The 12,415-nt window shown below is 32.6% G+C and overlaps 1 protein-coding gene across 1 annotated transcript; it reads left to right on the forward strand.

The window, feature by feature from the left end:
* Positions 1–1,226: 1,226 nt before the first annotated feature.
* On the forward strand, positions 1,227–10,327 carry LOC118034474 (TMV resistance protein N-like). The gene is made up of 7 exons (XM_035039772.2): positions 1,227–1,367; positions 1,459–2,033; positions 2,891–3,983; positions 4,088–4,357; positions 7,715–8,752; positions 8,835–9,811; positions 10,105–10,327. The coding sequence occupies exons 2-7, from the start codon at positions 1,531–1,533 to the stop codon at positions 10,244–10,246; spliced, it is 4,023 nt and encodes a 1,340-aa protein (XP_034895663.1). The 5' UTR covers positions 1,227–1,367; positions 1,459–1,530; the 3' UTR covers positions 10,247–10,327.
* The last annotated feature ends 2,088 nt before the right edge of the window (positions 10,328–12,415 follow it).

Consider the following 12,415-nt stretch of genomic DNA (forward strand, 5'->3'; position numbering starts at 1 on the left):
TTTTTTTCGCTTTTGTTTCCTTTTTTTTACATGTTGTTTTTTTTTCATTTCTTTTACCCAAAATTGACTTCTTCTTCTTTTTTTTTTTTAAAATAGTCTTTGTCGGTTTTTTTTATATATTGAGTTGGTTGATAACTTAGCTTTGTATTTTTTTTTCAAAAAAAAAAAAAATATGGATTACTACAGTGTTTTCCTTACATGGTTTTTGTTTGGCTGTAGTGTTTTCCCCACATGTTGTTTTTTTAAATTATCTTTGTCGAATTTATTTTTTCAATATTGAGTTGGTTGAGAATTTAGCTTTAACTTTAGCTTTCCCCATGTTTTTTTTTTGTTTTTTTTTTTTTAATTTTCCTCATGTTTTTTCATTATAATTATAATTATAATTATATTATATTATATTATATAACTATTTTTTTTCCTTTTTAATTTTTTTAATGAACTTTTTAATTTAATTTAGTTTGTTAATGTTTGATGGGTTAACCTAATTTGACGTGTTATTTTTTTTCATTTAGTTTAGTTTGTTAAAATTAATTTTCTTTCTATTTAATTATCAGATTTCCATACTTTTATGACACGTATCTTGGGCTTGACGGGTTAACTTGGTTTAATTAGTTAACCTGGTTAATTCTGGGTAAACCTGTTATTTTTTTTTCTATTTAGTTATTAAACTTTCATGACCCGAATCTCAGGTTTTACGAGATAACTTGGTTTAAAGGGTTAACCCAAGTAATTCAATTTTTTTTCTTTTTCTTCATTGGTTTTTTCCTTCGTATTGATTTTTTTCTTTGTTTTTTTTAATTAATCTATTTAATTATCACACTTTTTATGACACAATCTTATAGCCAGATCCATATCCAATATTCTTAGGTTCAGTGTTGCAGTCAGGCTCACTTAGACTTGGGTCATGCAAGTTTAATTTTATTATTAATATTATAAATATTACTTTTAGGTCAGTTGTTATAGCCAAACCTAAAATTTTTAGGTATAATTTTACAGAAAAATCCAAAATTTTTAAATTATTATTTTTTATAATATTTTTTATGAAAAAAATAACTGCCGCAGGTCAAGTGTCTAGTCTTAAGTCCAATGCGTGTTGGATTCCACATGCGTTTTCATTTGTCTGCATTGAAAGTAATCTTCCATACAATCACATAAGAAAAAATCCAGGACGTTTACCGGCCGTACGAGTTTCTGCTTTAAAGAAACCGGAGAAAAAACCGAGAGTGAAGGATCGAGGGTGTAAGAGAGGAGAAAAATCAGAGAGGGAGAGGGGGATCTGGAAGTTACACAGTTGTGGAGAGGCCAGAAGAAGAAAGAATTGGGCTTTGGCTAGATCTGTCTTCTCTCTACTCAACTCTTCCCACACGGTTTGTCTCTGCTACGTGTATTAGAATTATGTTCCACCTTGAGTTTGCCAAATCTCTTGCTCTTAACTTTTTGTTTCATGTTTGAACTCAGGAGAACGCTAGTTAAGAGTTAAGAAGACTAGAAGGAATCAATCAGTATTAAATTATTGCTACTGGGATTCCCATGGCTTCATCCAGCATACAGAAAGCAACCTCATCTTCTTATTCTCCTCCCCAATGGATGTATGATGTCTTCCTTAGTTTTAGAGGCAAAGACACACGGAATAACTTTACTAGCCATCTATATTCTAATTTGGTACAAAGAGGCATCGATGTATACATGGATGATAGGGAGCTAGAGAGAGGAAAGACCATCGAACCTGCTCTCTGGCAGGCCATCGAAGATTCAAGATTTTCAATCGTTGTGTTTTCAAGAGATTATGCGTCTTCACCATGGTGCTTAGATGAGCTCGTCAAGATTGTTCAGTGCATGAAAGAGATGGGGCACACTGTTCTACCAGTTTTTTATGATGTGGATCCATCAGAGGTAGCCGATCAGAAAGGAAATTATATGAAGGCGTCCATTGAGCATAAAGAAAAGCTCTCGGGAAATCTGGACAAGGTAAAATGCTGGAGTGATTGTCTCTCCACAGTGGCCAATCTATCTGGCTGGGATGTACGGAACAGGTAAACTAAGCCTGTTTATATTTATTTTGGAAGGAGTTATTACTGTCTCGCAAATCGTTATTCTTGTAAGTTATTTTTTTCATATGTTCGACCTTTGATTATAAATCAATGCATTATATTATTAAATATTTATTAGCATATTCAAACAACAGAAAAAACAAGAATACAAGATGCTAAAGTGTTTGTAGATTTATTTTATTAAAGACAAATCACCTTAAAGACAACCCAAAGTTTTATGCGCAATGGATTTTTTTCCTAATTAATTATGAAATTGATGGAGAGTAACTGCATGACTGAAGAAATATTGAAGATCTATACATTCATTTCGTCGTTGAGTTTTCATCATCAATTTAACAAGTGGCAAAATATAATATCGAAAAACTAATATTGAAGGGTGACTAAAAGGAGGCAAGTGATTGAGTTTTCATGGCGAGCTTGACAAATGACAATACACAAAAGAAATGTTATGTCGAGTAATCTTTTCGAATAAAAACTCAACAATTTAAAATCTAAAAAGTTTTATACAACCAAATCATTGCAAGATAAATTGATAAATTGACATGGCAATTTAAGAAGTGATTGGTTTTTTGCCTGTCAAAACCATACTTAGTGGCTTTTGTGTTCTTACATGCATGCTATTCTATGTGCAATAAGCTAGCTATTATAAGGATCGATCATTCTGTGCATCCACAGAATCCTAGTTCCTTTTCAAATTATTCTTTCCTTTTCCTCCTCCTTGAGGTATTATCAAAGGTTGATTGATTAATTTCTCGTTAACAACCACGCATATATTTCAAGTAACAATATTTCATGTTTTCGCACACTGCATGCCTAATGTTTTTGCCCCTTTTACGCAGGGACGAGTCACAATCAATAAAAAAGATTGCTGAATATATACAGTGCAAACTAAGCTTCACTTTGCCAACAATTAGCAAAAATTTAGTTGGAATAGATTCCCGTCTGAAGGTATTGAATGAATATATAGACGAGCAAGCAAATGATACTCTCTTTATAGGGATATGTGGAATGGGTGGCATGGGGAAGACAACCGTTGCAAGAGTCATGTATGATAGGATCCGTTGGCAATTCCAAGGCAGCTGCTTCTTAGCAAATGTGAGAGAAGTTTTTGCAGAGAAAGATGGACTGTGTCGTTTACAGGAACAACTTCTTTCAGAAATCTCAATGGAGCTTCCCACCGCACGGGATTCTTCAAGAAGGATTGATTTGATAAAGCGCAGGCTGCGGCGTAAAAGGGTTCTTCTTATTCTCGATGATGTAGATGATGAAGAACAATTACAGACGTTGGCTGCAGAGCATGGATCGTTTGGTCCAGGGAGCCGGATTATCATAACGAGCAGAAATAAACATGTGCTGGATAGCCATGGTGTTACTAGAATATACGAGGCTGAGAAATTAAATGATAAAGATGCTCTTATGTTATTTAGCTGGAAAGCTTTCAAAAGAGACCAGCCTACCGAAGATTTATCGGAACTGTCCAAGCAAGTTGTGGGTTATGCTAATGGCCTCCCACTAGCTCTTGAAGTCATTGGTTCGTTCTTGCATAAAAGAGGTCTGCGTGAATGGAAAAGTGCAATTGATAGAATGAATGACATTCCTGACAGGAAGATTATTGATGTTCTTCGCATTAGTTTTGATGGCCTCCATGAATTAGAGAAGAAAATATTTTTAGATATCGCTTGCTTCTTGAAGGGGATGAAAAAGGATCGTATAACAAGGCTACTTGACAGTTGTGGGTTCCATGCAGATATTGGGATGGAGGCTCTTATTGAGAAATCCCTTATAAGCGTCTCACGAGATGAGATAAGGATGCATAATTTATTACAGAAAATGGGTGAAGAAATTGTTCGTCTTGAATCCCCTGAAGAGCCTGGAAGACGCAGTAGATTGTGCACGTACAAGGATGTCTGCGACGCACTCAAGGACAGCACAGTGAGTAGTAGCTGATATATACAGAACATTCATTATCCATAAGATTTCATGCTCCATCTCTACTCTGTAATAGCTTCTTACCTCTCCTTCCTCTTGGTCGACAGGGAAAAATAGAAAGTATATTCTTGGACTTGCCCAAAGCAAAAGAGGCACCATGGAACATGACAGCCTTCTCAAAAATGACAAAACTAAGATTGCTCAAAATTCACAACGTGGATCTTTCTGAAGGACCCGAGTATCTCTCAAACGAGCTACGATTCCTTGAATGGCATGCTTACCCTTCAATGTCATTGCCAGCTTGTTTCCGTCCGGATGAGCTTGTTGAACTCTACATGTCTTGCAGCAGTATTGAGCAATTATGGTACGGATGTAAGGTAAGACCCACTAGCTCTGTATTTATTTCTATCTTTTCATAAGCCATAATAAACCACGAAGGGCATCAAAGGGAATGGTGAAACAAGAGAGAACATGAAGCAAAAGTATTGTACACATAGGACAAGGTCACCGATTCATGACAAATTGTGATAGGACTCCCTTGCACTCTCGGCTCTCAAGTGAGATTTCGATTTAGAGAGAAGAAAAAAAAACATATAATAGACAAGTGCAAATAAACAAGAGATTAAGATATTTATTCTTATTAAATTTAATCATTTAATTTCAATTTCTTATATATTATTATTTTCAATTTAATTCTTAATTTTTTAATTTTTATTTGTTTTTCTTAGTTCTTTTATAAAAAAAAATTATTGATTTTTAATTTTACACTTTAATTCAGGTTACAACAAGGAGAGAAAAAAAAAATCAAAACTTGAGATTGTCTATTAATGGTTGCTTGCTTGTCAATTGAATATCGTAACTATTAAATACTTGTTACATTATTGGGGTATAAATGATAATGGACGGCAGAAGTTTTTGAGATTTCCTTTTTTATATATAACAAAATAAACTTGAAATGGAAGTGGTGAGAATACTACCTCTACTATAGCACCAAACTCATTTAATCATGGACTACAATAAAATTTATTATTTTACCCCTCAATCAAATAACATTTAGGCTTGTTGGTGAGGGTAAGATAGTTTTTCTAGATTTTTTTATAAATAGTAAAACTACTAAAATGCTCTAGAAAGCAAAATATACATATGCATGGGTTTAGGGGCAATCTTTGTTTTTCACTCTTGCTTGTATAGTAAATTTACTTAAATACCCTTATAGTAAAAAAGAGCCTTCAGTAAAGGGTTATTTCTGTCTTTTCAAATTGATTTTTTTTGTTATTTATTGTTCTTGAGGGTATTATAGTTTTTTAACCAAGAGTATATAATATTAGATTTTAAAAAGTTGTTGGCATGTGCATTGCACATGTTAGCATCTGTGAGGCGCTTGTACACTTCAGGTAACGCATGTAACACCTCCATGTGGTAAAAACTGTCTTTTTATTGTGTCGTTAGATATGTTGTCGTATCCTTTTTCCTCGTGTTGCGACGCGTGTCAATGATTATTAAACACTTTATCGCATGTGGATTTGTTTTCTCTCTTTATTTTCTCCCCCTCCTAAATTAGTTATTGATCGTCTTTGTTTTTTATATTTCTACTTCTGTCCTTTTTCGTTTAATTTCTTACTTTTTTTCCTTGGGTTTTTTTGTACATTTTTATTTCTTTTAAATTTAGTTATTTAACTTCAATTTCTTATATATTATTTTTTTAATTTGGTCCATATTCTTTTTTTTTTCTAATTTGTTTCCTTAGCTTTTTTATAAAAACTTTATTGATTTTCAATTTCACACTTCAATCCAAGTTTATGGCTTCTTATTGTTTCTTTGTTCCTTTCTTTTTAATTTTTTTTATTGGATTTGTTTTTCAATTTACCCTCCAATATAAATTTTTAGTTACCTTTAATTTATTTTCACTATCAGTTTTTACTTATTATTTTTTTATTTTAGATTTTCTTGGTTAATTTTGTTTCCCTTTACATTTGAAATTGAATAATAAAATTTGTCAAGTTAGAACTTAAAAATGACAAATTAAGGCACTTTGTTAACTTTATTTTGTCATATTTCCTGTTAATTAGCTGATTAAAATTTTAAGTTAATGTTTGGTTATTCTTTTAGTATAAAAACATAAGAGACAAAAAAAAATAGAAATATATTTAGTTGAAAAAGATAAAGATATAAAGATAAAAATAAATTTATCCCTAAAATAATTTTAGAGTGAATTTCTATAATTTCATAACAGGAAATATAGAAGGAATATATTTCCCGAGACAATATTTATTATCTTTATTTCTAAAATATCCTTATAAAAAATCTTATCTTTTAAAAAAATTTCTCAACTAAAACATGTAAGGATAATAATAATAATTATTATTATAATTTTAAAACTCAACTTAGAGGTCGATATGGGATAAAACCTGAGTCATCGATTAAGAAGATCAACCTAAGTTGACCCGAGTCAACGTAAGAATAACATTTTTATTAAAGTCTTAAAACTCGACTAGGTGGTCGATCCGGGACAAGGCATGGATCACGTGTCAAGTTGATCATTGACCCAAGTCAACATAAGGATAAAAGTTATTATTATCGTAGTTTTAAAATTCAATTCAAGAGTTGACCTAGAGCAAATCCCAGGTCATGAGTTGAGAGAGTTAATATGGGTTGACACAAGTCAATATATGGATAAAAATAATTACTATTATAGTTTTAAAACCCGACTCGAAAGTTGACCCGGAGTAATTTTTGAGTCACGGGTTAGGAGTGTCAACCCAAGTTGACCCAATTTTTTTATATATAAAAAATAAAACCAAAGCAACCTCATTTTGACTAAAAAAATCAACAGTTTTTTTATCCATATTTTATCTGGTTTTTTACTAGGTTAAGTCTGGTCCGGTCAAACTCTCTTTTATTTTTTTTCTTAAATCCTAACCAATTTAAGCCCAATAGGATTAGGTCGACCTATTGAGTCAGATCTGGTTTTATAATTAGAATTATTATAATATTATTAATATTAACTCTGAATATAAATTAAAGTAAAAAAAAAAACATCTCTTTAGTTTTTTAAACATTTTAGTTTGATAATATTACATATTAATGGTAAAATAATTTTTTTTATATTTTTTTATATCTTGTGTACCATGATCAAACATGATACATAAATAATTCTTTTCTCTTGAATAATATTATCAAATATAATTTTGTTTTTGTCTCATTTTCTGTTGATCAAACATGATACAAAATTATATTTTTTTATATCTTGTGTACCATGATCAAACATGATACATAAATAATTCTTTTCTCTTGCATAATATTATCAAATATAATTTTGTTTTTGTCTCATTTTCTGTTTTGTTTCCTTTGTTTTTTATTGTCTATGTGTCCTTTATATTAGTACAGTAACTAAATGCTACTTAAAAATATGTATTTTCAAAGTACTAAATTATTATATTTTGTCAAATGTTGTTTTAAACTAAAACATAATGAATGCATAGTACCCCCATTTAATTATTATCGAACATAATTTTTACTAAACACAATTTTTATTTTCATTTATTTTTGTCTTTTTTATTATTATTATTATTGTCTTCATTTTATTTTTGCACTGAGAGAGAACAAAACATCACATAATAATATTCGAAATTTTTTTTCTTATTTTGTCAAATATTATTATTTAAAACTAAATCATAGTGAATGTATAGTACCACCATTTAATGTTTGTTCTCTCTCTCCGGTCTTGATTGCAGGTTTTAGTTAATCTGAAAACTATCAATCTCAGCAACTCACTATACCTGACCAATACTCCAGATTTTTCTGGAATTCCAAATCTCGAGAGTCTGATTCTTGAAGGTTGTGCAAGTTTATCTGAGGTCCATCCATCATTTGGACGTCACAAGAAGCTTCAATTTGTGAATCTTGTGAACTGCTATAGTCTTAGGATTCTCCCAAGCTACCTTGAAATGGAATCATTAGAAGTTTGCACTCTCAGTGGCTGCTCAAAACTTGATAAGTTTCCTGATATAGTAGGAAACATGAACTTCTTGAGGGAGCTTCGTTTAGATGGGACTGCTATTGCAGAACTATCCTCATCATTTCATTGTTTGGCTGGTTTAGTTCTATTGAGCATGAACAATTGTCAGAACCTTGAAAGTATTCCCAATAGTATAAGTGGTTTGAAATCCCTCAAAAGACTTGATGTGTCTGACTGCCTTGAACTTAAGAACATACCAGAGAATTTGGGGGAAGTAGAAACTTTGGAGGAGTTTGATGCAAGTGGAACTTCAATTAGACAACCTCCAGCGTCTATTTTTCTTTTGAAGAATCTTAGAGTATTGTCTTTTAATGGATGCAAAAGAATAGCTGTGAATCTCACGGATCAAGTATTGCCTTCTTTGTCTGGTTTGTGTTCATTAGAAGAACTGGATTTACGTGCTTGCAATCTAGGAGAAGGAGCAGTTCCTGAAGATATTGGCTGCTTATCATCATTGAGGATTCTAAATCTGAGCAGAAATAACTTTGTTAGCTTGCCTAAAAGCATAAATCAGCTTTCTAGGCTTGAAAAGCTTGCCTTGAAGGATTGCGTGATGCTTGAATCATTGCCTGAGGTTCCCTTGAATGTTCAAAAAGTAAAATTGGATGGCTGTTTAAGACTAAAAGAAATTCCAGATCCAATAAAGCTAAGCAGTCTGAAAAGATCAGAGTTCAAATGTGTTAACTGTTGGGAACTGTACAAGCATAAGGGCCAAAACAACATGGGTCTGAACATGCTTGAAAAATACCTCCAGGTCTACTCTTCACCATATCCAATCTCTCTCTCTCTCTCTCTCTCTCTCTCTCTCTCTGAAACATTTTTGTTTTATGATACAGGGCTCATCACCAAGACCTGGATTTGGTATTGTTGTTCCTGGAAATGAAATCCCAGGCTGGTTTACTCATCAAAGTAAGGAATCTTCAATTACGGTTCAGGTGCCTTCTTATTATCTGGATGGTGATGCTAATGGATGGATGGGGTTTGCTGCATGTGTTGCATTCAGTGCACATGGTAGAAGCCCTCTCTTTTGTCATTTCAAAGTCGATGGAAAAGAGAATTATCCTTCGCCCATGTATATAGGTTGTAACTCTATGCAAGCTCTGTCAGATCATATGTGGTTATTCTATTTATCTTTTGATTATCTAAAAGAGCTTAAAGAACGGGAGAATGAAGCCTATAGCGAACTCGAGTTGTCTTTTCATTCTTACGAGCGAGGAGTAAAGGTTAAGAATTGTGGTGTTCGTTTAGTAAATTATCCGTACACTCCATCATGGGAATCACCTACTGGCCATCTTATTGTTGCAAGCAAAGAAACAGCTTCTTCATATATTGATTCTTTGGCTAATTCTTCATCTTACTATCAATGGATGCATGATGTCTTCTTTAGCTTCAGAGGTGAGCACACTAGCAATAATTTTACCCATTTGTATCCAGCTCTAGTCCAGAGAGGCATTCTCCCAGAAAACATGGAAGAGTCTCTGAGGGCAATTGAATCGAGTCTCCTAAGGGACATTAAAGAGTCGGGGCTATCAATTATTATATTTGCAAGAGATTATGCTTGTTCACATTGGTGGTTCGACGAACTTGTCAAGATTGTTGGATTCATGAAAAAGATGAAATCAGACACTGTTTTTCCAGTTTCAACAGTTTCTTATAATGTCGAGCAATCAAAGGTAGATGCACAAGCAGAGAGTTACACGATTGTCTTCGAAAAGGATGAAGAAGATTTCGGTGAAGATATGGAGAAAGTACGAAGGTGGATGGATATTCTCACTGAGGTCGCCATTTCATCTGGATCGGAATCATCTAGAAGGTAATTAATCATTACTTCCCCCCCTTTCTTTTCTTTTTTCTCCATCTACTTAATTACGTAATCAAAATCTAAGTAGCCTCTCAAAATCCCAACTTCACAAAACTCTTGCGTATTCAAGCCTTTTGTGGAAGTTTAGTCTTGTTTTATCTATATGTAGAAACTTGGCATTCATGAAAGATTAAAAACTACTTAATTTCTCATGCTAATTTTATGGTGATCAGTTATCTTATATGCTCACCTTGCAGAAAGACAGTGAATAAAGTTTTAAATTTTACTAAGAAATCTTGTTTCAGGGTGAATGGCATGGATTGGCCAGTTGGGAATAGGTTTCGCGGGACTGACGTGGAGTATGTGCAGAACTTCCTGAAGGTCCTTAAGGAAAGAAGTGAGCTTGATATTGATTTTGAATTTGATGTTATTCTTGAGGAAAACTAATCATGATTGTTTTTTTTTCTCTTACAATACTTTCTTTTCATTTAATTTGTTAACAAAAATAAAAATGACAGCGTTTATTGATTGAGAAATATTAGCTTAATTTCTATCAAAATTATTATGTTTGTGTTGGTTGACATAATGATTACACGTAGCATTAAAAGAAAGATATAAATTCACTAAAAATAGAATATGAATTTGATTAAATTAGGAATTTCAAAGCTTTCATCACACAATTATGCTATATGTTTCCAATCTTAATCATTTATGTTCTTTTCTTAATCTTGATTAATTAACATATAAATTCACTAAAAATAGAATAATAATTTTTAATAAATAAATTAGCAACACGAATTCAAGTTTCTGGGAGACTTACAAAATGCGTCTACTTCTATCAAAACATGTTCATTGCTAGCAATATTCTCACTTTAAAACAAATCAATTTCGAGAGGTTGATTTTACGGTTAAGAATGTTTCATAGTTTTTAATTTCCTTGTTTGAGCATTTTAAAAAAATATTATTTTTCTCTTAACCCATCAAATTAATATAAGCTTAAATTCCCAAAAATAAGAGAATTCTCTTATGTCTTATTTCCTGATGCATGAAGCTCCAGAAAAAGGATAAAAAAAAAAAAAAAAGTTATCCCTTTATAACTAGAATAAATAAATAAAAATCACCACCTTGAATTTAACAATTGTCCATATATTTTCAACACTTTTCCCTATTTTCATAACATGCAACCCATGTTCGTTGAACATGCTTATATAATAGCCCGTTGAGAGAGAGATATGAGGACGATTTTTTGACCCATTCGGATTTTGATCTGGATTTATGGATGGAGATAGGATCGTCTGGTAGACCCAATAAAAATTGGGTGTATGGGCTCTCCCAACACTAGGACCGATAACTTGCAGGTGGACCATAGTGTCTCAACCATTGGGAGCGCTCCCAATCACTACCGAGCACCCAATCTAAGGAGTTTGTAGCCTTGCAACAACACACGACTCATCTCACCAAAAAATACGAGTAACTATCGTCCAATTATGAACAATACACAACTCATCTCACCGAAAAATACGAGCAACTCTCGAAGAATTATGAACAAGTCTGCCAAATGGTCATGAAGATTACATAACATAAGGATGATACATATGCGTTCTCTTTTTAGCCGTATAGTCCCTGGCACAACCAGCCTCCTCCTCCTCCAACTCCACCATTGTTCTAGTTTAATATTTTTTTGGAAACACATTAAATTTGTAATGAATATTATTTAACTTTATTTTTTTATTTTTGATGTTTAATAAAATTTTATTTGCATAATTGGTATTTTCACTATTAATTTATATAATTTTATATTATTTATTCTAAATAATTTTTTAAAAAAATCTTAAAAAACCCCACCAACGGAATGTCTTCATCGGCATTTCACCGAGAGTTGAGAAATATTTACTAAAAATGCCACAATCACCGACGCCTTCACAGACGGATAAAGTCTGTCGGTAATTTACCGAGAGTTGAGAAATATTTACTAACAATGCCATAATCACCGACGCCTTCACATACGCATAAAATCCGTCAGCATTTTACTGAGAGTTAAAAAATATTTACCATATATGCCACCATCACTGACGAAATATATTCGTCGGTATATTTCCAGCGGGGATTTTTTTTTGCCTGCATTTTCAATCTGTAAAACCATCAGTAATTGTTTTTCTCCGACAGGCTTAGCGATTGAATGTGGTATAACCAACGAAAGATATCCTGATGGACACTCTTCGTCAGTGATTTAGTCGGTAAAGAAATGATAAAGATGCTCTTATGTTATTTAGCTGGAAAGCTTTCAAAAGAGACCACCCTACCGAAGATTTATCGGAACTATCCAAGCAAGTTGTGGGTTATGCTAATGGCCTTCCACTTGTTCTTGAAGTCATAGGTTCCTTCTTGCATAAAAGAGGTCTGCGTGAATGGAAAAGTGCAATTTATAGAATGAATGACGTGATCAAGATAGGAAAATTTAAAGAATTGAATTGGTTGATAAACTTTAGAATAATATATTTTGATAATTTGAATAATACAACTATTAACATATATATACATAGGATTGGCCACCAGTCTGCGGATGAAAGGCAATACTGATGCCCAAATTTGTTCCCAAAACGCATTGTATGCTCG

The sequence above is a fragment of the Populus alba genome, chromosome 13 (assembly GCF_005239225.2).
Source record: "Populus alba chromosome 13, ASM523922v2, whole genome shotgun sequence".
In the NCBI taxonomy this organism is placed as follows: Eukaryota; Viridiplantae; Streptophyta; class Magnoliopsida; order Malpighiales; family Salicaceae; genus Populus; species Populus alba.

Excerpts from the sequence above, each read along its gene's own strand:
- LOC118034474 (XM_035039772.2), top strand. The coding sequence starts at position 1,531 with ATGGCTTCATCCAGCATACAGAAAGCAACCTCATCTTCTTATTCTCCT. Across the intron at positions 2,034-2,890 it reads GGCTGGGATGTACGGAACAG|GGACGAGTCACAATCAATAA; the intron begins GTAAACTAAGCC and ends CCTTTTACGCAG. Across the intron at positions 4,358-7,714 it reads AATTATGGTACGGATGTAAG|GTTTTAGTTAATCTGAAAAC; the intron begins GTAAGACCCACT and ends TCTTGATTGCAG.